The following is a 22,653-nucleotide window of genomic DNA, read 5'->3' as shown; positions in this document are numbered from 1 at the left end:
TAGAAGAATGTAGTAGAATTTAAGGTATTTGGAATATCTTGATACACCATACTTTGGATAATTTGTTAGCAATGGATGTCTGTAGTGAAAGTCTTTCTGCTTGACATTTAAACATTTTATTTTTCATGCAAAATACTTTGAGATATGTTACAAAGCACATGATTTTTTTTAAGATTTTATTTACTTATTAATGAGACACACACACACACACACACACACACACACACACACAGAGGCAGAGACATAGGCCGAGGGAGGACCAGGCTCCTCGCAGGGAGCCCAGTGTGGGACTTGATCCCAGGACCCCAGGATCATGCCCTGAGCCAAAGGCAGACGCTCAACCATTGAGCCATCCAGGCATCCTGCACATGCTGGTTTTATTGAAAGATAACAGTCATCTGCAAAACACATAGCTTTTTCTTAGTTTACCCTTTATAAAAGAAAAGATCACAGGTAATTTTATGGTTCCTTATGAAAAATGCTCTTATAAAATAAGTTAAGCATTTACATATGTTTCTCTTATTTACAGCTCACCAGGACATGATTATAGCTTCTCAAGCTTATCTAAATTAAAAGATAATATATATATCAACATTTTTGATGAAATGATTATTGAAAAACATGAGGTAAATTAGAATAATTATAATAATCAATGTTGAACTGATTCTAAAGTCAAACTGAATGAAATCTAGTACCAGATTTGTAAATTTGCTTTTAGATGCAATGTCTATTTCCAACATTATAAAAAAGGATTTGGGGTAACTTGAAATAAAATCAGACATATGGCAAGTCAGTTAAAAAATAATAGAGATCATAAACCACATATAAGAGGAGGAGTAAATATACCAAGAATTTGGGAGAAGTAGGTTTCTGCAATTGAAACTAACACTTAAATGTGAGCTTCCTGGTACCAAAATAAATGAAACGAAACAAAAATTGGTTATATAGTTCTCATTTTCTGATCAAAGAAAATACACAACTTCCTTAGAAGACACCAAATTATTCTTAGGACTAAAACCCAGTTCTACTCAATCAAATTTTAAAAATTACTGAATGTCTTCCTCATAGATAAGCAAAAGCTCCTAACAACACTAAGTGCAAGCTCTCAAATAAATATTAGCTTCCTTTCTACTAAAGTTGGCACCAGAAGTATAAAGATGCCTATCCATTATGTCTCCTCTTTTGGGACTCTGAATTTTTGTTTTTGTTTGTTTTTTAAATTGGAGTTATATTTGCCAACATATAGCATAACACACAGTGCTATCCCGTCAAGTGCCCCCCTCAGTGCCCATCACCCAGTCACCCCAACCCCCTGCCCACCTCCCCTTCCACTACCTCTTGTTCATTTCCCAGAGTTAGGTATTTCATGTTTTGCCACCCTCACTGATATTTTCACTCCTTTCCCCTTTATTCCCTTTCACTATTTTTTATATTCCCTGTATGAGTGAAACCATATAATGTTTGTCCTTCTCCGATTGACTTACTTACTCAGCATAATACCCTCCAGTTCCATCCATGTCAAAGCAAATGGTGGGTATTTGTCGTTTCTAATGGCTGAGTAATATTCCATTGTATACATAAACCACATCTTCTTTATCCATTCATCTTTCGATGGACAGCGAGGCTCCTTCCACAGTTTGGCTATTGTGAACATTGCTGCTAAAACCTTGGGGTGCAGGTGTCCCAGTGTTTCACTGCATCTGTATCTTTGGGGTAAACACCAGCAGGGCAATTGCTGGATCATAGGGAAGTCTATTATTAACTCTTTGAGGAACCTCCACACGGTTTTTCAAGGGCTGTACCAGTTCACATTCCCACCAACAGTGCAAGAGGCTTCCCCTATCTCTGCATCCTCTCCAACATTTGTTTCCTGTCTTGTTAATTTTCCCCATTCTCACTGGTGTGAGGTGGTATCTCATTGTGGTTTTGATTTTTATTTCCCTGGTGGCCAGTGATGCAGAGCATTTTCTAATGTGCTTGTTGGCCATGTCTATGTCTTCCTCTGTGACATTTCTGTTCATGTCATTTTCCCATTTCATGATTGGATTGTTTGTTTCTTTGCTGTTGAGTTTAATAAGTTCCTGATAGATCTTGGATACTAGCCCTTTATCTGATGAGTCATTTGCAAATATCTTCTCCCATTCTATAGGTTGTCCTTTAGTTTTGTTGACTGTTTCTCTTGCTGTGCAGAAGCTTTTTATCTTGATGAAGTCCCAATAATTCATTTTTGCTTTAGTTTCTCTTGCCTTCATGGATGTATCTTGCAAGAAGTTGCTGTGGCCAAGTTCAAAAAGGGTGTTGCCTGTGTTCTCCTCTAGGATTTTGATGGAATCTTGTCTCACGTTTAGATCTTTCATCCATTTTGAGATTATCTTTGTGTATGGTGTAAGAGAATGGTCTAGTTTCATTCTTCTGCATGTGGATGTCCAATTTTCCCAGCACCATTTATTGAAGAGACTGTCTTTTTTCCAGTGGATAGTCTTTCCTGCTTTGTCAAATATTAGTTGACCATAAAGTTGAGGGTCCACTTCTGGATTCTCTATTCTGTTCCATTGATCTATGTGTCTACTGTCTTGATGACCACAGCTTTGTAGTACAACCTGAAATCTGGCATAGTGATGCCCCCAGCTATGGTTTTCTTTTTCAATATTCCCCTGGCTATTCGGGGTCTTAGCTGATTCCACACAAATCTTAAGATGATTTGTTCCAACTCTCTGAAGAAAGTTCATGGCATTTTGATAGGGATTGCATTAAATGTGTAAATTGCCCTGGGTAGCATTGACATTTTCACAATATTAATTCTTCCAATCCATGAGCATGGAATATTTTTCCATCTCTTTGTGTCTTCCTCAATTTCTTTCAGAAATGTTCTGTAGTTTTTAGGGTACAGATCCTTTACCTCTTTGGTTAGGTTTATTCCTAGGTATCTTATGCTTTTGGGTGCAATTGTAAATGGGATTGACTCCTTAATTTCTCTTTCTTCAGTCTCATTGTTAGCGTATAGAAATGCCACTGACTTCCAGACATTGATTTTGTATCCTGCCACACTGCCGAATTGCTATATGAGTTTGGCAATCTTCGGGTGGAGTCTTTTGGGTTTTCTAAGTACGGTATCATGTCATCTGCAAAGAGGGAGAGTTTGACTTCTTCTTTGTCAATTTGAATGCCTTTTATTTCTTTTTGTTGCCTGATTGCTGAGGCTAGGATTTCTAGTACTATGTTGAATAAAAGTGGTGAGAGTGGACATCCCTGTCATGTTCCTGATCTTAGGGGAGCTCCCAGTGTTTCACTATTGAGAATGATATTTGCAGTGGGCTTTTCATAGATGGCTTTTAAGATGGTGAGGAATGTTCCCTCTATCCCTACACTCTGAAGAGTTTTGATCAGGAATGGATGCTGTATTTTGTCAAATGCTTTCTCTGCATCTACTGGGGGGATCATATGGTTCTTGTTTTTTCTCTTACTGATATGATCAATCACATTGATTGCTTTACGAATGTTGAACCAGCCTTGTATCCCGGGGATAAATCCCACTTGGTCATAGTGAATAATCTTCTTAATGTATTGTTGGATTCTATTAGCTAGTATCTTGTTTAGAACTTTTGCATCTGTGTTCATCAGGGATATTGGTCTATAATTCTCCTTTTTGGTGGGATCTTTGTCTGCTTTTGGAATTAAGGTGATGCTGGCCTCATAGAATGAGTTTGGAAGTATTCCATCCCTTTATATCTTTCGGAACATCTTTAGTAGAATAGGTATGATTTCTTCTTTAAACGTTTGATAGAATTCCCCTGGGAAGCCATCTGGCCCTGGACTTCTGTGTTGTGGGAGGTTTTTGATGACTGCTTCAATTTCCTCCATGGTTATTGGGTTGTTCAGGTTTTCTATTTCTTCCTGTTCCAGTTTTGGTAGTTTGTGGTTTTCCAGAAATGCGTCCATTTCTTCTAGATTGCCTAATTTATCGGCTTATAGCTGCTCATAATATGTTTTTAAAATCGTTTGTATCTCCTTGGAATTGGTTGTGATCTCCTTTTTCATTTGTGATTTTTGAGTCTTTTCTCTTTTGTTTTTAATAAGGCTGGCTAATGGTTTATCTATCTTATTAATTCTTTCATAGAACCAACTCCTGGTTTTGTTGATCTTTCTACAGTACTTCTGGTCTCTCTTTCATTGAAATCTGCTTGAATCTTTATTAAGTCTTCTTCTGCTGGGTGTAGGATCTATTTATTGTTCTTTCTCCAGTTTCTTTAGGTGCAAGGTTGGCTTGTGTGTTTGAGTTTTTTTCAATTTTTTGAGGGATGCTTCTATTGAGATGTATTTCCCTTAGGACTGCTTTTGCTGTATTCCAAGTATTTTCAACGGTTGTATCTTCATTCTCATTAGTTTCCATTAACCTTTTTAATTCTTCCTTAATTTCCTGGTTGACTCTTTCATCTTTTAGCAGGATGGTCTTTAACCTCTACATATTTGAATTTCTTCCAAATTTCTTCTTGTGATTGAGTTCAAGTTTCAAAGCATTATGGTATGAAAATATGCAGGGGACAATCCCAATCTTTTGGTATCAGGTAAGACCTGATTTTGACCCGTATGTGGTCTATTCTGGAGAAAGTTCCACATGCTCTTGAGAAGAATTGTATTCAGTTGCGTTTGGATGGAAAGTTCAGGAAATATCTGTGAAATCCATACACTGTGGTCCAGTGTATCATTTAAAGCTCTTGTTTCTTTGGAGATGTTGTGCTTAGAAAATCTGTCATTTGCAGAAAGCACTGTGTTGAAGTCTCCCAGTAGAAGTGTATTATTATCTAAGTATGTCTTTACTTTGGTTATTAATTGATTGATACACTTGTCAGCTCCCACATTAGGGGCATAAATATTCATGACTGTTAGGTCCTCTTGTTGGATAGATCCTTTAAGTATGATATAGTGTCCCTCTTCATCTCTTACTACAGTCTTTGGGATATACTTTAATTTATGTGATATGAGGATGGGTACCCCTGCCTTCTTTTGAGGACCATTTGAATAGTAAATGGTTCTCCAACCTTTTATTTTCAGGCTGTAGGTGTCTAAAATGAGCCTCTTGTAGACAGCAAATAGATGGGTCTTGTTTTTTTATCCAGTCTGAAACCCTGTGTCTTTTGATGGCATCATTAAGCCCATTCACACTCACAGTTACTATTGAAAGATACAAATTTAGTGTCATCATAATACCTATTCAGTCACCGTTCTAGTGGCTTATTTCTTTGGGCTTCCTCTTTCTTTTACAGAGTACCCCTTAATATTTCTTGCAGAGCTGGTTTTGTGGTCACATATGCTTTCAGTTTCTGCTTATCTTGGAAGCTCTTTATCTCTCCTTCTATCTGAATGAGAGCCTTGCTGGATAGAGTATGTATTCTTGGCTGCATGTTCTTCTCATGTAGGACCCTGAATATATCCTGGAGCCCTTTCTGGCCTGCCAGGTCTCTTTGGAGAGGTATGCTGTTAAACTAATATTTCTTCCCATGTAAGTTAGGGATCTCTTGTCTCTTGCTGCTTTAAGGATCTTCTCTTTATCTTTGGAATTTGAAAGAGTGGGGGGAGAGGCCTGCAGTGCTGATTCTCAGGTATGTGCACAGCTCGGTGGGAGCTGTTTATCCTGTGAGGTCCCTGTTCCCTGGAGGCCCCGCTCCATCACAGGAACAGAGTGACACCAAGAGGCGCAGCCACACTGGCAGCGGCCAGCTCTCCAGCCCTGGAGTCAGCTCCCGCAGTAACTACTGCAGTCTCCCAGTCTGCACTGGCCTCGATCTCTGGGGTGGGGGGCGCTGACCTGCACAGCTGGGGGCACCCAGCGGCAGCGGCATCCTCGCTGTTTGTGCTCTCCCCGCCTCTGCCTCTCCCAGTGAGGGGGGTGGGGGGACGCGCAGGATCTTGGGCTGTGTCCCCTGGCACCCTGGGATCCAGCGCCTGTGCTGCTGGAATCGCGCTCCCGGGGCGCAGCCCCCTCCGCCCGGAGCCACCACCCAAGCTGCTACCGGGGCCCCACCGGGCGCTCCAGGCCTTTACCGAGCTCGGCCTCTGCTGTGCGGCAGGCTCTCCCCAGGGAGCCCCTCCTCTGTTAGTGCCCCCGGAACCTGGAGGCCCCCCTGACCCCTGCGGTTCTGCCCGGTTTCCCTGCTGAGCACTTTTCCATCCGGGAAGAATCCGGTATGGATTTTTAAAGTTCCTGCTTCTCCGGGGCTGTGCTTTCCTGTCCTGGAGGCTCTCACAGCCCGGCTTTAGCCTGGTTCCTCGCGGGAGGGGGGCGGGGGGCTCCCCAACTTGATTCGTTTTTATTTTATTTATTTTTCCTTCTTCCTACCTTGTTAGAAGCGCAAACTCTTCTCTCTGTAGCATTCCAGCTGTTCTCTCTCTAAATCTCAGGTCGAATTCGTAGGATTAGAGGATGATTTGAAAGTTAACTAGGTAAGTTGGTGGGGACAGGTGACTTGGGGACTCTACTCCTCTGCCATTTTGCCCGCCCTCTCCTGGGACTCTGATTAAATGCCCTAATAGAAATGCTCTCCAAATCCTATGGCAAATGCTGCTGAAAGAGCAATTAATTCTATCTGGAGGGATTGGGGATAAGAGGGAGAGAAGTTGAACTAGACCCTTCAACTATTGTTCAAGAATGAGCCTTCTCAAAGAAACATAATGTCAGTGTCTTCCAGTGCAGTTTTCCAGGAGATGCAGACACACATTCTTATTAAAACATTTTCTATCAATTCTACATAAAGGTTGGAGATAGAAATATTGAACAGTAATTTGGTGATGGCCATTCTCCAAAGAGTTTAATTGAGTAGTTTCTGATTATCTAAACTGTTAATGGTTAGAATTTGGGAAACCCAAAACAGTGCCTAACAGACTTTCTCCTGCAAAAGTGAATTATCTCAATGATCAATTTGACCAGAATCGAATAGTAGTTAATTAATAGTTCAATTCTTATAAGTGCTTTGTGTTGTTAGTGAATGAAATCTGTAGGCTTCAGGTATCAGACATCTGTGACAACATTGGTATGCTCTTTAGGAAAGGAAAAGTGTCTGACATGTATTCTTGCTTTCCTCTCATGCAATGGTTTACAAGGTAACTATAGGCCCAAACATTCCATTTTCTCATAAAAGACCAGATCTAGGCTGAGCCTCAAGTTGATCACCCAGTTGAAAGAAGATTTTGGTTTATCATCAGTCACTATTCTTTAGAAAACAGTTTCTTCCCATGCCTCAATCTTCCTCTTTTCTCTGCATTTCTTTCTTCTTCCTGCTGTCAACTATTTCTTACTTCCTGTGGGTCTCTCCTTCATTAGTTAACTTGTTAGCAAGAAGCTGAGGACTTGGAAGTCTCACAGACATGTGGCCTAATTTTAGCACGGGGGATGAAAAAGCTGGGCTGAGATGAATTTGAATCACTGTCTCTCTCATAGTAGTAGGAATATTTTAAGACCATGAATTTATCTTAGGCCAGATTTTTTATATTAGGTTATTTTTATTTTGTGTTATTTTCTATATATTTTTATACATTTATATCTTTCTTGATCTACTAGTTATCTAATACTGTGTTTTTATATTTTCAAATGTTTAAGTGACTCCAGTATAAATTTTTGATATGATTTTTTAAAAATATTTTATTTATTTATTCATGAGAGACACACAGAGAGAGGCAGAGACATAAGCAGAGGGAGAAGCAGGCTCCCCACAGGGATCTTGATATGGGACTCTATCCCAGGACCATAGGATCATGCCCTAAGCCGAAGGTAGATGCTCAACCACTGAGCCACTCAGGCGTCCCTAAAGTTTTTTATTTTAAATTCTAGTTTTATTTTAATTCTAGTTTTATTGGATTATAGCCAAATTTTGTGATTTTTAATAATTGGTACTATGATTTTTGAAAAACATAACTCTTTAAAACATGTTATTTTTAAAGTTTAATTTTATGCTTTTTCTAGAGTTTACAAGCCACTCCAGACAAATTTAGATTATTCAGATGCAAGAAATTCAACCCTATATTTCCTAACTGAATTTGTATTGGCAAAATTATTCTGGCAAATATTTTGCTTTCTATCCAAGGGGAAATAAATAGTAGAGACAAAAGACTAAAAAGGAAAAAAAAGTCAGCACTTCAGATCATGAAACCACATATTGCTAGTATCACCCCGGAAGCCTCTTTTGTGCTCTCCCCCAAGTTACTTCCTCCCCACGAGTAACTATCCTAGCTTTTTTTTTTTTAATAATAAATTTATTTTTTATTGGTGTTCAATTTACCAACATACAGAATAACACACTATCCTAGCTTCTAACACCATGGTTTAGGTATTACTTATTTTTGAACTTTGTATGATTGAAATCTCATACAGTTTGCGTCCATCTGTGAATGACTTAGTTTTCTCTACCTTGTGTTTGTGGGAATCATCTGAAATGCTGCTCATAGTTGTATAGTATGTTTTTGTAGGAATATACAACAACTTTTTAATGCATTCTACAACTGATAATTTGCTTCTTTCTAGTTGTCAGCTCTTATATTTAACACTAATATCATTGGACTTGGGGAAATGAATCTATTCATTTCTGTTGGAAATATACTTAAGAGTGAAATTGCTAGCTCAGATTGTGCATATGCTCAGCTTTAGTAGTATAATACCAGTTTCCAAAATGGTTGTGTCAGTTCATACTTCCACCACCAGTTTATGAGAGCTCTGACTGATCCATGTCCTTGTTACCTAGCATTGTCTGATATTTTCATTTCAAACATACTGATCAAAGTAATCATATCACCTTATGGTTTTAAGTTGCATTTTAATGATAACTTATGAAATTGAGCACCATTTTCTACATTTATTGGCCATTTTGATATTCTCTTTTGTGAAAGATATGTTCAAGTATTTTGCCTATTTTTTCACTGATTTTTAACAGTGTATAATCTGGATATGAGTACTTTGTCAGATATACATTCTATAAGTGTTTTTCCCATGCTGGCTTGTCTTTTTTGACTTTTAAATGTGTCTTTCTATGAACAGAAAATCTTGATTTAATATAGTGCAATGCAGTGGTGGTGCTTTTTTGGTCCTTTTTAAAAATATTGTCCACTTAAGGTCATGAAGATATTATCCTGAGGTTGCTTCTAAAACCCGAATCATTTTACCTTTTTCACATTTAGATCTAAAATCCAACTGATTGATTTTTATGTGTCTGTGAGATAGAGGTCAAGATTACTTTTTTCCCGTAAAGATATTCATTCAGTTGACCCAACACCATTTATGGAAAGGAACGTACCCTCCCCCATTGCACGACAAAGTCACCCTTTGTTGTAAATCTGGTGACTGTATAAATGTGGATTTATTTCTGGACCCTCTATTATGTTCTATTGGTCTATTACCTATCCTTACATTGATACCACACTCTTTTCATTACCAAAGCTTTGTGATAGAAACCTGTTTTTCAGCTTTATTTTTCTTCTTCGAGATTGCTTTGGCTAGGAGTGCCAAGTGACTCAGTAGTTAAGGTCTTTCTTTGCTCAGCTCATGATTCCAGGTCATGATCCTGGGATTGAGCCATGCACTGAGCCCTACATGGGGCTTCCAGCTCAGCAAGGAGCCTGCTTCTTCCTCTGCCCCCTTCCTTGCTCATGCTCTTTCTCGCTTTCAGATAATAAATAAATTAATAAAAATTTTTAAAAAGACTGTTTGGCTACTCTTAGCCATTTGTATTTCTATATAAATATTAATATATGTACTATATATAACATATATAGTATGTACTATATATGTACTATATAGCATATATATCATATATATATTATATTATATGTATATATATATATGTAAGCTGGAGAACCAGAAAAGCAAGTGCTGTAATTCAGTTTGAGTACAAAAGTCTAAGGATGGAGAGACTGCTGGTGTAATCCCCAGAGTCCAAAACACTTGAGAACTGGGAGCTCTGATGTCCGAGAGAAAGAGATGTCTGAGAGAAAGAGAAAGAGAATTTGCCTTTCCTCCACCTTTTTGTTCTATTCAGGCCCTCAAAAGATTGGATGATTTCTGCCCACATTGATAAGGGCTGATTTTTACTCAGTCTACTGATTCAAGTGCTAATCTCTTCAGGAATACCCTCACGTACACACCCAGGAAACATGTTTTACCATCTCTGGGCATCCCTTAGCTCATTAAAGTTGACATGTAAAATTAACTATCACAATTTCCTTTTCCTAATTTACACCACAATGGGGCCTAAGCACGCCTAGAATCTATCATACTATTCTAAACAGACCAAAATGGTTAATTTCTCTTTGTACACAGATGGATGGTTTAATTTAACAGGATGGCCTATTGTTTACTTCTTTAATGATAGGTCCTGGAAGTGAAAGGCAAGCTCTAGCCAAGGCTAACATGGGGACAGGGAAGAAAGGAAATCACACCAATCTTGCAAATCTGAAATTCCTGTGATAAAACGTGATTAGGATCTTGGGAAAAATAAAATCTGTCAACTAGCATAAGGAACAACATATCAAGCAGTCAGAATTGGTCTATCATTGCAATCACTTCTCAATAGAGAAAACTTTCTTAGAAACTCACTGGGCTCAGAAGATTGGTTGGTAAATCAGAGAAAACTGAATTGCATGGTCTTAAGGGCTTACGTTGAGGTAGCCTTGGGGATCACCTGTTTCCAGGAGATATGCCATGCACTTAGATTACTTAGCTGTGTCAGAAAACCTGCTTCTTTTTGACCACATTATATCAACCATTAAACTTATACTGAGTCTATTTTTCTCATTAATCTAGCATCCATGATGCTATTCTCCTCTTTGAAAGTGTCCTCATCATTTCAACATATTTTCACTACCATTTAACATCTTAAAATGTTGTTAATGGTGATGATGTCTTTGGGGTTGAATTAAGATAATTTTTTTCTCTGTATTCTGTAGTGTATTTTCAAAGTTTGCTGCATAGAGCATATCTACTGCAATCATGTAAATAGCTGTCCATAGGCCATAAACTCCATAATAGGTCATTATTTTGATTTAAATAGTCAATTATCTTTTAAAGAAATTAAAAAGAGAGAAAAAATGTTTTCTGTTTACTCTTTGGTTTCTTTATTTAAAAAAATGATTTTTATACTTACTTGTAAATTGGTGAAATTATTCATCACATAGTATGAAGTACATAATAGAAAAATTATTCATATTAATAGGATCCTTATTTCAAGAGCTGCAGTAGTCATTCACATATAAGGAAGAATTGGCTTGGATCCATTGTCTTCCCTTTCTCTGCTCTTCTGCAACAATCTGAGGTAATAGAAAATGATTATTTGCTAATTATTCTCAGTTTTCACCTCTGGCTAATAGAAACTTACTGTTTTAAAAAAAATAAATAAATAAAATAAAATAAAAAAAAAAAGAAACTTACTGTTTGTTTATCTTTGAATTAGATTCTGTGATTGACATGTTGGTAGGTCAGTTAAAGTGATCTTGTGTTTGAGTGCCACTGAGATGTTGGAGTGTTTAAATGTTTAGCTGTATCGAGAGACACCCACAAATTTATTTCTTACATCTTTAGAGTGTTCATTGATAAAGAATGACCTAGCCATAGGTCATTTTTTTTTTGCATAGCCTTAGGTCTTAAAGCAACATTTATATTTATATTTGCATATAATAGTTTTTAAGGACTAGAGTCACAAATGTTCTTTAATTAACAATAAATGATTAATAATGTTGCTTTGTGACCATGGGTTCCAGGAATTTCAGCTCCTCAGTGTTGTTTATTGGTAATGAGACAAATAATTAGCACCAGTCTCTGTCATATTCCAACAAGATTCTCCTGTTGAGTTATGTAGCACAAATATGCCTTCGTGACCAGCAAAATATAAAAGCCCCGTCTTAGACTCCATTTTGGGTTTTGTTACTCACAGAGCTATGCCAGACACAGAAGTTTCAGAAATGAATTTTCTACCTCAAGGAGCTCACTGTCTGTAGAAGAAAGCTAATACTTGAGTACAACCTGATAATGCTTTAGTGCCTTTGATAGGGGCATGAGATAGATACTACGAGAACATACGGTAGGGAGTACCTTATTCTTCCTAGCTTGGAGGATGTGGGGGGTATACAGAGGAGTCAGGGCTGAGTAAGATGGGTATGAGGAGGAGAATGAATGGTCAGTACAGAAGAGATAATTTTTTAATCAATTCCTTAAAGACGATTTGCCAAACAAAAGAGGGCATTTGACTCAGAAGGAATTATTTTGCATTCAGCTATTTGCCACAGAATATCTGACAGTGATTCAAGCAGTCTATTTATCTCACTTAAAAAGAAGTCTAGACAACAGTGCAGCAGCTCAAGAACATCATTACAGGCAGCTCAGGTTGCTCAGCGTTTTAGCACCGCCTTTAGCCCAGGGCCTGATCCTGGAAACCCGGGATTGAGTCCCACATCAGGCTCCCTGCATGGAGCCTGCTTTTCCCTCTGCCTCTCTCTCTCTCTCTCTCTCTCTGTCATGAATAAATAAATAAAATATTTTTTAAAAAAGAACATCATTACATCACATAAATATCGTGTATCTTTCATCCTCATAATTGCAAATTGTTTAATGCACCTCCAGCCTCATATTCATGTTGTAGACAAGAGCAGGGTGAAGCAAGAAGGGGCAGTGCCTGTATCAGGAAAATAGACACTTTCTCAGAAAACCCTGGTGGACTTCTTACATTTATGTGACTTGGCCACCATGTGCCTGTTATGTTGCTACCTAAAATTGTTGGTGAGAAAGGACAAAATGGATATTAGGGAGGAGAGGAGAAATGTCTGCATAATGTGCCATCAAGAGGGATGTCATGTAGGAGCATGTTTCAAGTACAAGGGCTGCAAATAAAGAGCAATAGAAATTTAAGTTGTTGGAGGTACAGGGCTTCCTACATCTATAAATTTCTGGATATCTCTCACTCTCAGGCCAGACTCTAGGATAGATAGTTGAGAATGTGAACTTCAAAAGTAGACAGACCTCATTAGCTGTCTGAGTTTGCATAGATTACTTAAATTCTGTGAGCCTCAGTTTCCTTATCTGCAAAATGGAGATAACTCTATCGACTTCTTGAAAGATATGATCTATATCAAGCACTTGGCACAGTGCCTTGACCATAGTAAGTGCTCAATAACTATTAGCTATTACTATTAGTTATTATTATTGTAAATCAGCTCCTACCTTCACACACACATTCAAGAATAGCCAGGGAAATATTAAAAAAGAAAACCATAGCTGGGGGCATCACTATGCCAGATTTCAGGTTGTACTACAAAGCTGTGGTCATCAGGACAGTGTGGTACTGCCACAACAACAGACACAGAGATCAATGGAACAGAATAGAGAACCCAGAAGTGGACCCTGACCTTTATGGTCAACTAATATTCGACAAAGCAGGGAAGACTATCCCCACTGGAAAAAGACAGTCTCTTCAATAAATGGTGCTGGGAAAATTGGACATCCACGTGCAGAAGAATGAAACTAGACCATTTTCTTACACCAGACACAAAGATAAACTGAAAATGGATGAAAGATCTAAACGTGAGACAAGGTTCCATCAAAATCCTAGAGGAGAACACAGGCAACACCCTTTTTGAACTTGGCCACAGTAACTTCTTGCAAGATACATCCATGAAGGCAAGAGAAACAAAAGCAAAAATGAACTATTGGGACTTCATCAGGATAAGAAGCTTTTGCACAGCAAAAGATACAGTCAACAAAACTAAAAGACAACCTACAGAATGGGAGAAGATATTTGCAAACGACGTATCAGATAAAGGGCTAGTATCCAAGATCTATCAGGAACTTATTAAACTCAACAGTAAAGAAACAAACAATCCAATCATGAAATGGGCAAAAGACATGAAGAGAAACCTCGCAGAGGAAGACATAGACATGGCCAACAAGCACATGAGAAAATGCTCCACATCACTTGCCATCAGGGAAATACAAATCAAAACCACAATGAGATACCACCTCACACTAGTGAGAATGGGGAAAATTAACAAGGCTGGAAACCACATATGTTGGAGAGGATGTGGAGAAAGGGGAACCCTCTTGCACTGTTGGTGGGAATGTGAACTGGTGCAGCCACTGCGGAAAACTGTGTGGAGGTTCCTCAAAGAGTTAAAAATAGACCTGCCCTACGACCCAGCAATTGCACTGTTGGGGATTTACCCCAAAGATACAGATGCAATGAGATGCCGGGACACCTGCACCCCGATGTTTGTAGCAGCAATGTCCACAATAGCCAAACTGTGGAAGGAGCCTCGGTGTCCATCGAAAGATGAATGGATAAAGAAGATGTGGTTTATGTATACAATGGAATATTACTCAGCCATTAGAAATGACAAATACCCACCATTTGCTTCAACGTGGATGGAACTGGAGGGTATTATGCTGAGTGAAATAAATCAATCAGAGAAGGACAAACATTATATGGTCTCATTCGTTTGGGGAATATAAAAAATAGTGAAAGGGAATAAAGGGGAAAGGAGAAAAATGAGTGGGAAATATCAGAGAGGGAGACAGAACATGAGAGACTCCTAACTCTGGGAAACGAACTAGGGGTGGTGGAAGGGGAGATGGGCAGGGGGTGGGGGTGACTGGGTGAAGGACACTGAGGGGAGCACTTGATGGGATGAGCACTGGGTGTTATTCTATACATTGGCAAATTGAACACCAATAAAATATAAATTTATAAAAAAAAGAAAAGAAATTGAAAAAAATAAAATTATGTCATATGTTACTCAAGTTACCTATCAATAAAAACTACATTTTGCCTGGTTTAAAAAAAAAAAATCCCTCCTCTTATGGGCCTATGGGTTGTCCTTTCTGCTGTTATATTTTCTCTTCTCTTTCTAGACCCAATATAAAATGTAACATGGTCTTTTAGCATCTTCTCTGAGCCTGAAATGGATCTTCTAAGAACTTCTATGACTCTGTTAGGGTAACTTGCATCCTCATTTCATCCCTTTCTTACATTTGCCCTTTCCACATAGTGCATATAAGACAGGGACTCAGGGTGTCAAGGGTGTCTGTGAATAGACCACCATGAAGAACCTGATCATCCTTGTGCAGGTATATATTAATAGACCTAGCACGTACTTACCCATGCAAACCTATTTTCTCCTACAGTATAGAAGACTATACTGTACTTGCTGATGTATGTATATATTTGTACAAAATCTATTATATTGCTATATTCTTTCAGATTAGTGGAACATTTCAAGTAAATATTCCACCAGTTTTGCTTGGATATACTTGGAGTAAGACTTATGTGTCTCCAAAAGAAGATAATAATGGGCAGAATTTAAAAGAATGTATTTTCTTAAATATTTTTGCTACCATTGAACCTCAAATATCATATGTCACCTGTAATCCAGAACTAGACAAGGTAGGTTTTGCATTGAATTGTTTTTATGTGTCCTATTAAAGAAATATAAACTGTCTTAAAAACTAGTAATAATAATTTCAAAGCTGGTAAAAATGAACATCAGTTCTTGATATTTTCCTGTGGGAAAAATATAGTACAATGTTGAAATATTTTGAATTTTATTTTAGTTTTCAGATCTAACAGATGTCTTGGAGAGAGCACAGATTTTCAAAAAAACTTGTAAGGCGATGTTTCCCAACCGAAGAATCACAACTACTGTCTTTAATAGTGAAGGGATACAGATCTTAGTAACAAGATATATCAAAGCATTAAATCCACCTCAGCAATTCCTGGATATGTTTCTTCATGATTCTAGTACCACACTTGTAAGATACGTATTTTGGTAGCTTTGTTGATATATAATTCACATACATAAAATTCACCCATCTAGGGTGTACAATTCAATGGTCTTTAGTGTATTCAGAGTTGTACAACCATCAATCACCATGGTAAATTTTAGAACATTTTCATCACTCTAAATTTATATTCATTTTCATTTGTTTACTGTTTTATATTAACTTTGAGCATAACTTTCTTCCAAAATTGCTTTGCTTTCAAAGACAGTTTCCTGAGAGAGAAATCATTTATGTTGTAGTATGTCCTCCTGAACCCCACATAGGGGAGAATATTTCTTGCAGATTCCCTTCATTCCGGCCCCCTTGGACTAGAGTCACTGTTGCTACAGGAGTTCATGTGACCACACTAGTTTTGTAACATTTCTACCAAACTTTGAAAAATGGCACAGAAAAATTCCTTTGACTTCCAGGCAAAGTTAACAGTTATGTTGCTAAAGGGTTGTGTCCTTCTAAGGATTGCTTCTCACTGTATGTGAGAATAAAGAAAGTAGGTTATATTTTTCCCTGTAAACTGCCAATATAGCACTTCCCACTCCATCCCTATGTGACTTTTTCTTTATGCATATTTATTTACCAGCTGACAAGAAAGACATATACTCAAAATTGAATTTCATATAAAATGAAGATTTATTCACTTGACTCAAAACCTCCTTCCACTTTGAGAAAGGAAAATGTGATATCAGAAATATATCTCCTCTTTGAGAAAAGAATAAGCTTTGCTTAAAGGCCATCCATGAAAAATTGCTTATATCTTTTGTTTATTTGGGTTTGATTGAGTCAATTGGTTCACCTCAGAATATTTATATTATTTGTCCACTATCAAGCTCCCTTAGCTGGACTCTTCAGGATAAAATCAGAAGTTCTAATTTAGGTTGCCTTTTGCTACACTCTGCCTTTCCATCATGAGTTATGAGTTTCTTCCTGCCTGTTTCCTGTCACCCAAAGTCCAAGGAGATAATAATGCTTTAGATTTATTTCAAAGACAATCTTTGTCTTTTTAAAAAATACATATAAATAACTCAGCAACTTTGCTCATGAGGGACTATGAACTATGTTTAATAACTGCAGGAAGTCAGAAACATGACCAATGCAGGAGGTAATTAGTGCACAAATAATGGTTATTATAAATCATTGGAAATGTCAGTAAACTTTCTGTATTGACTCATTATTTATTTGTATCCCTTTCTCATTTCCTACATTAGTCTGAGTCCTTGTCTCCAGCCCTGTAGGGGGAACAGTCCACAGTTGCACCAACATTTTCCTACTTCAACAGCTTGTAACAAGCTTATATTAGTAAAAGTAATTCTGATAGATTTGGAACTTAAAAGCAAATCAAGGGCAGCCCCGATGGCGCAGCGGTTTAGCGCCGCCTGCAGCCCAGGGCATGATCCTGGAGACCCTGCATCGAGTCCCAGGTCAGGCTCTCTGCATGGAGCCTGCTTCTCCCTCTGCCTGTGTCTCTGCCTCTCTCTCTCTCTGTCTCTATGAATAAATAAATAAAATCTTTAAAAAAAAAAAAGGCAAATCAAATTTTTGCTATTCTTCAATATTTTTCTTTAAAAAATTTAGCAGTTTTTAAATTTTTTTTAATTTAGCAGTTGTAACTTAAAGTATATATGTAATCTATATAATGTATATATGTATACTATATATAATATATGTAATATATGTAGTATATACCATGTTTAAAAATTTAATAATTTATTACAGTGAAGTGTAATGGTTAACAGGCATGTTCTGGAGTCCAACTAATTTGGGCTTCTTCCTGCAAGACTCCATACATTGTGTTGGCTCTGTGACCTGGGCAAATTATCTTAGCACTCTATGCTATTTCCTCTTCTGGAAAACAATAATAATAATAATAATAATAATAATATGTATTTCATGGGCTTGTGGGATACATTTAATGTAATGGTATTGCATGTAAAACACTGTGCTTGGTGATGGATATATATATATAGTATACACTTAATAAATGTATGTTAATATTATTTTAGGACCTCATTGCTCGCTTTGTATCTTTGATTCCTATCGTGCCTGATATTCTGGATGAAAATGATGGTTTTGATATATGGATGACATCAGAGGTAACAAATTGTATTTTATATATTTTTAAGATTTATTTATTTGAGAGAGAATGCACGTGTGTGTGAGTGGGGGAAGGGCCAGAGGGAGAGAGTGTCAAGCCGACTCCCAATGAGCATAGAGTGCTCACAACCCATGAGATCAAGACCTGAGTGAAAACCAACAGTTGGATATTTAATCAACTGAGCCACCCAGGTGCCCCATTATGTTTTACAACTAAAATATATAGTACTCTTGCTTTTTTCCTAAAGAAACACTTTTTTTTAAAGAAACACTTTTTAAAAGTATTATGCACTTATGAAATACTTTGTCTTGTGAAATTTGAAAGCATTTGATAATTTAATATATCATTTTTAGCTCTATAACAATCCATAGAGATAATTCTTAAACTGGAACAATTTTATTCAACATTATAAATGGTGGCTTATGAATATTTTAATTCAATGGGAATTCCAGGAGTATGATATTATGACATCCTCCAGAGAGAAATATGGTTTGTCACTATGGAGCTGGACAGATGCTGAGTCTAGGGCAAATATATTCCATTTCTCAGAAGCTTTCCTCAGTCTCTCCACATCTGAATGAAGAGCTTACATAGCAATGTTCTTTTTTAGCACTTGGATTAAAATTCTCTTTAGATCAGTTGCCAAATAGAATACAAGCCCCATGAAATATTTGAGACACATTTATACTAAAAATTTGTAGATTTAATTGGTCACCCTATTTTTTCCCAAAATCCAGCAACTCTAATTAGAGCAGTTTTTTCATTCCACCTTAAATTATATTTAGTTGTTTCTACACCACACTCTGTATATATAGCTCTCAAGTTTAATCTCCGAATGAAGAGGTAGTCCTGATTATTTATTTTTATATTTTTATATACATTTAGCAAGCATTCAAGAAATAACTTTTATTTGAAAACTACTAGTATGACAGGAGCCTAAGAGAGGGGCACTTTCCACCTGGAACCAATGGTCCTGGAACTTCTCTAGAATGATTTATTTATTTATTTATTTATTTATTTATTTATTTATTTATTTTTAAAGATTTTATTTATTTATTCATGAGAGACACAGATAGAGAGAGAGAGAGGCAGAGACACAGGCAGAGGAGAAGACTCCATGCAGGAAGCCCAACACGGGACTCAATCCTAGGACTCCAGGATCACACCCTGGGCGGAAGGCAGGCACCAAACTGCTGAGCCACCCAGGGATCCCCTCTAGAATGTTTTAGAGGCTAAAGTTGAGCTGAAATGGATTTAGGGGGGGCACCGGGCTAACTTAATAAGTCAGCTACCCAGTCTCCTGCTATGTGAGAACAAGGGAGACACAAGCATGTGTTTCCAGTGATTCAGTTATTAAAATCTAGTAGAACTCAAAGAGGTGTCATTAACTTTAGACTCTTCTGAGACTTTCAGACCTAACAGAATGTATTCATGGATATTATGATCCTGCAGAACATTGAAAGAGCCTCTAAGATATCTAACAAATAACCATAAAAATAACTATTTGGGTAAATACCTAATACTCCCGAGTCTCCCTCCTGCATACCCCCAATCCAAACAATGCTCCTAACCAAGAGGTTAGTGATTACAAGTGGGATTGATTACAACGGAATTCCTCTTGGCTAATGTCTTCCCACTAACGTGAACTCTTTAGCCATGAGATGCCCATGTTGTATGACTAACTAGACTGCCACAGGACAAGTGATATTTTCTCCTACCTAACACACAGTCTCCTTCAACCACTTAAGAGCTGTATGACCTAAGATAAGGGATTATACAGGGATTTTGAATGGATAGCACATATGCAAGGTATCTGGAATTCAGTATGTTAGTTACCTGTTCTCCCCTGTTCCCTCCTCCTATGACATCCAGTCAGGGGAGCCTCCTTGGCCTGACACTGAATACTACTGGTATTCTGCTCTTCACTCTTCTGTTCACACTTTTTTTTCAAAGGAGCACATTACCATCCTCCCTAATCTCCATTCCTCACCATCACATTCAGCCAGTGTGTAAGGATGTAGCCATATCAGTTTTTAAAACATTGAAATGCTTTCATACTGATTGGTAAATAGTCACTGCCAAGAGCTCCTGGGGTCCCCCCATCCCCCACCTCCCTGGCCACCAAAGCCCTTCCTCTAGGACTATACTGAACGGAAAGGCACAAGTCCTGTCTAAATGTTGCAGCTGCTATTCAATAACAATAGACTATTGCCATATAAACATTTGGGCCCATATATGTAGTTAGATCTCCTTGATTTTTTTAAGGGAAGCCAGAGCTCCCAATTTTAAAAGATATTTCAGGGCCAAGCAAAAAACACACTTATAGACTAGAACTAGATCATAGACTACCAGTCTACCACCTCTGCTATGCTTTCCTCTTTTGCTACAACTGTTTTACTAGGCACCCTATATTTGACTACAGATCTTTCAGTTGAAGAAATTTCAGTCATTTTCCTGATTGGGCTTCAATTTAGTCCTCTTCCTCTCCTTGAGTTGAGAGCACTCTGCTGGTATAGGACAAACCAAAGGATCCCTTCCTCTAAAAACTATGTGATTTCCTATCAGATGAGGTTTCTTAAAATAACAGTCTGTATGTCTCTGTTTGCCAAAAGCAGTTTAATATTTGTCCTAAATATAAATATCCTATTTTTGTTTTTGTTTTGTTTTGTTTTTATTTATGATAGCACACAGTGAGAGAGAGAGAGGCAGAGACACAGGCAGAGGGAGAAGCAGGCTCCATGCACCGGGAGCCCGATGTGGGATTTGATCCCGGGTCTCCAGGATCGCGCCCTGGGCCAAAGGCAGGCACCAAACCGCTGCGCCACCCAGGGATCCCTAAATATCCTATTTTTGGATGATGAACTATTTGGTCACTTACACAGTATCCACATTAATTGTCCCATAGTAAAGGTGATCCCTATAGTCCAAGTTAGTGTTCTCCACAGTGTTTTCTCAAGCAGAAGGTACCAGAGCTTTCAGCTTTTCAGTCAGTCATCCTAGCAACCTGGCAAAAATATGTGTATTTGAAGCTGGGAAGAGTAGAGGGGCTCTCAATCTATTGGATGCTTATATTATTGATCTTTCTCTTCTTTTTCTTTTGGCCTTTTTCCTTTTGCTTTGCCTCAGCGCTGTATCAGTCTGGCTATTGGAAATAAGGAAGAACATGCCATACTACTCTGTAATTTCTTTCTGTATTTTGGAAAGAAAGCTTTGGTCCTCCTGGGGACCTCAATGTTGGAAGTAAGTGCTGGAGTTAATATTTAAATAGTGTAAACAAAACTAATCAGCCTTCAGCTGCAAGTTTAAAAGACATCAACCCTGGTTTTCCATCTTTTCACAAGCTAATTGAGGAATTTCATGGGCAACCAGTTATTTAGTTAAGAGGATAATGATGGCTCATCAAAATGATCACAATGTAAAGAAAGGCTTTACTTTTGTCTGTAAAATTGTACTAATGATAGTGCTTCTTCATGGGGTTAAGAAGATATTAAGTTACATTGTGCATATGTGACACTGAGAACAGTAGCTTGGTTCATGGTGCCATTTCAATAAATTTCACTTCAGTAAACGGTGGTAGTGGTGGTGATGTAGTAATAGTTATAGTAGTGGTTGTAGAGGTTGGTAACCATCATCACCACCATCAATCATCTCTACCTTTCTAATACTATATTTAAAAATCCTTAAGAAATACTTCTCCCTATTCTTCCTTGCTCAGTTTTAGTCATACAAGATGTGGGCCTGAAATTTGTTTACCTACCCAAAATTTTTGCAACTTAATTATATGCTCCTACATCCATACTTCCAGAATGCTATCTTCTTTTGGACTGTTCCTATTTCTACCACAAATATCTTGATAAGGCTAAAGATTTCCAGTCTGTTTTTAGGCTTTCTGTTATTATCACTTATTTCTCTATATTTCCTTGGCATGGCTTATTATTTTTGTCACATTTGCAAGCTAAAAGCCTGTGGTTAATTCCCAGCCCCCCCCCATACACACACACACACACACACACACACACACACACACACACACACACACACGGGCGCACGCACGCACATGAAATTCTCCTGTGTAGTTTTTTTTTTTTTTTTTTTCCTGTGTAGTTTTAAGTGTCACTAGATGGCAGTAAACGGTCGATGGTATTTCAACAAACATTTGCACTTTGGTTGCTCTGGCTGAGGTGAAACCTCTTCTTTACTGTAAAGATGAGCACAGTGATAAAGAACAAGAGCTTTGAAGAGTCCAGGCTACATGGCACGATGTTAAAATTTGTTTTTGAGAGTTGGTCAAAGAGGGATTTAAACCCAGCAGTACCATTTACTAACTGTGTGATCTCAGCTTGTTTACTTCCCTGAGGTTCAGGTATCTTCTCCTTAAATGGGACTAATGCCATTTATCATTCTGCTAGACAAGCCCCTCCACCTCTTGACTCTATCTGAAAGATGGCCATAAAGATTACCCCCACCTCAAAGAATTTAGAGTGAATGCAAATGAAAAATTTAGTGTGAATGCTGAGCATGGTACCTGGTGCACATAAATTCCCAAAAAATATTCAATAGTCTTTGTTATTATTATTACCTGAAATTGTTATTCTTTTCTAAGAAAACTTTGCACTTAAAAAGGTATATTCAGAACCGAATAATAACATAATGACTACTTTTATTCCTCAGATGGTTTCCTGTATACTTTCTCTCTAGCCTCCCATTCCAGATCTTGTTCTCAAAATTAACTTAACAGCTTTTTAACTTCACTTGGCTT

The 22,653-nt window shown here is 37.8% G+C and overlaps 1 protein-coding gene across 50 annotated transcripts in view; it reads left to right on the top strand.

The window, feature by feature from the left end:
- CC2D2B (coiled-coil and C2 domain containing 2B) overlaps nt 1-22,653 on the top strand; it is a 110,915-nt gene that overhangs the window by 74,615 nt on the left and 13,647 nt on the right. For 42 of the 50 annotated variants that reach the window (XR_012020800.1, XR_012020803.1, XM_072805915.1 and 39 more), the window contains 6 exons: nt 530-626; nt 11,196-11,294; nt 15,228-15,410; nt 15,578-15,775; nt 17,803-17,892; nt 21,021-21,134. Coding sequence is in view for 45 of the 50 variants with exons in the window: in XM_072805915.1 (XP_072662016.1) it covers nt 530-626; nt 11,196-11,294; nt 15,228-15,410; nt 15,578-15,775; nt 17,803-17,892; nt 21,021-21,134 (781 nt within the window). In the remaining 5 variants the exon portion in view is untranslated. Of the gene's footprint in view, nt 1-529; nt 627-11,195; nt 11,295-15,227; nt 15,411-15,577; nt 15,776-17,802; nt 17,893-21,020; nt 21,135-22,653 lie in introns of those variants that run through there. The other 8 variants (XM_072805899.1, XM_072805896.1, XM_072805895.1 and 5 more) reach the window with 8 other exon arrangements.

Source organism: Canis lupus, chromosome 29 (genome assembly GCF_048164855.1).
Source record: "Canis lupus baileyi chromosome 29, mCanLup2.hap1, whole genome shotgun sequence".
NCBI lineage: Eukaryota > Metazoa > Chordata > Mammalia > Carnivora > Canidae > Canis > Canis lupus.
This window is presented reverse-complemented; position numbering and strand designations above follow the sequence as displayed.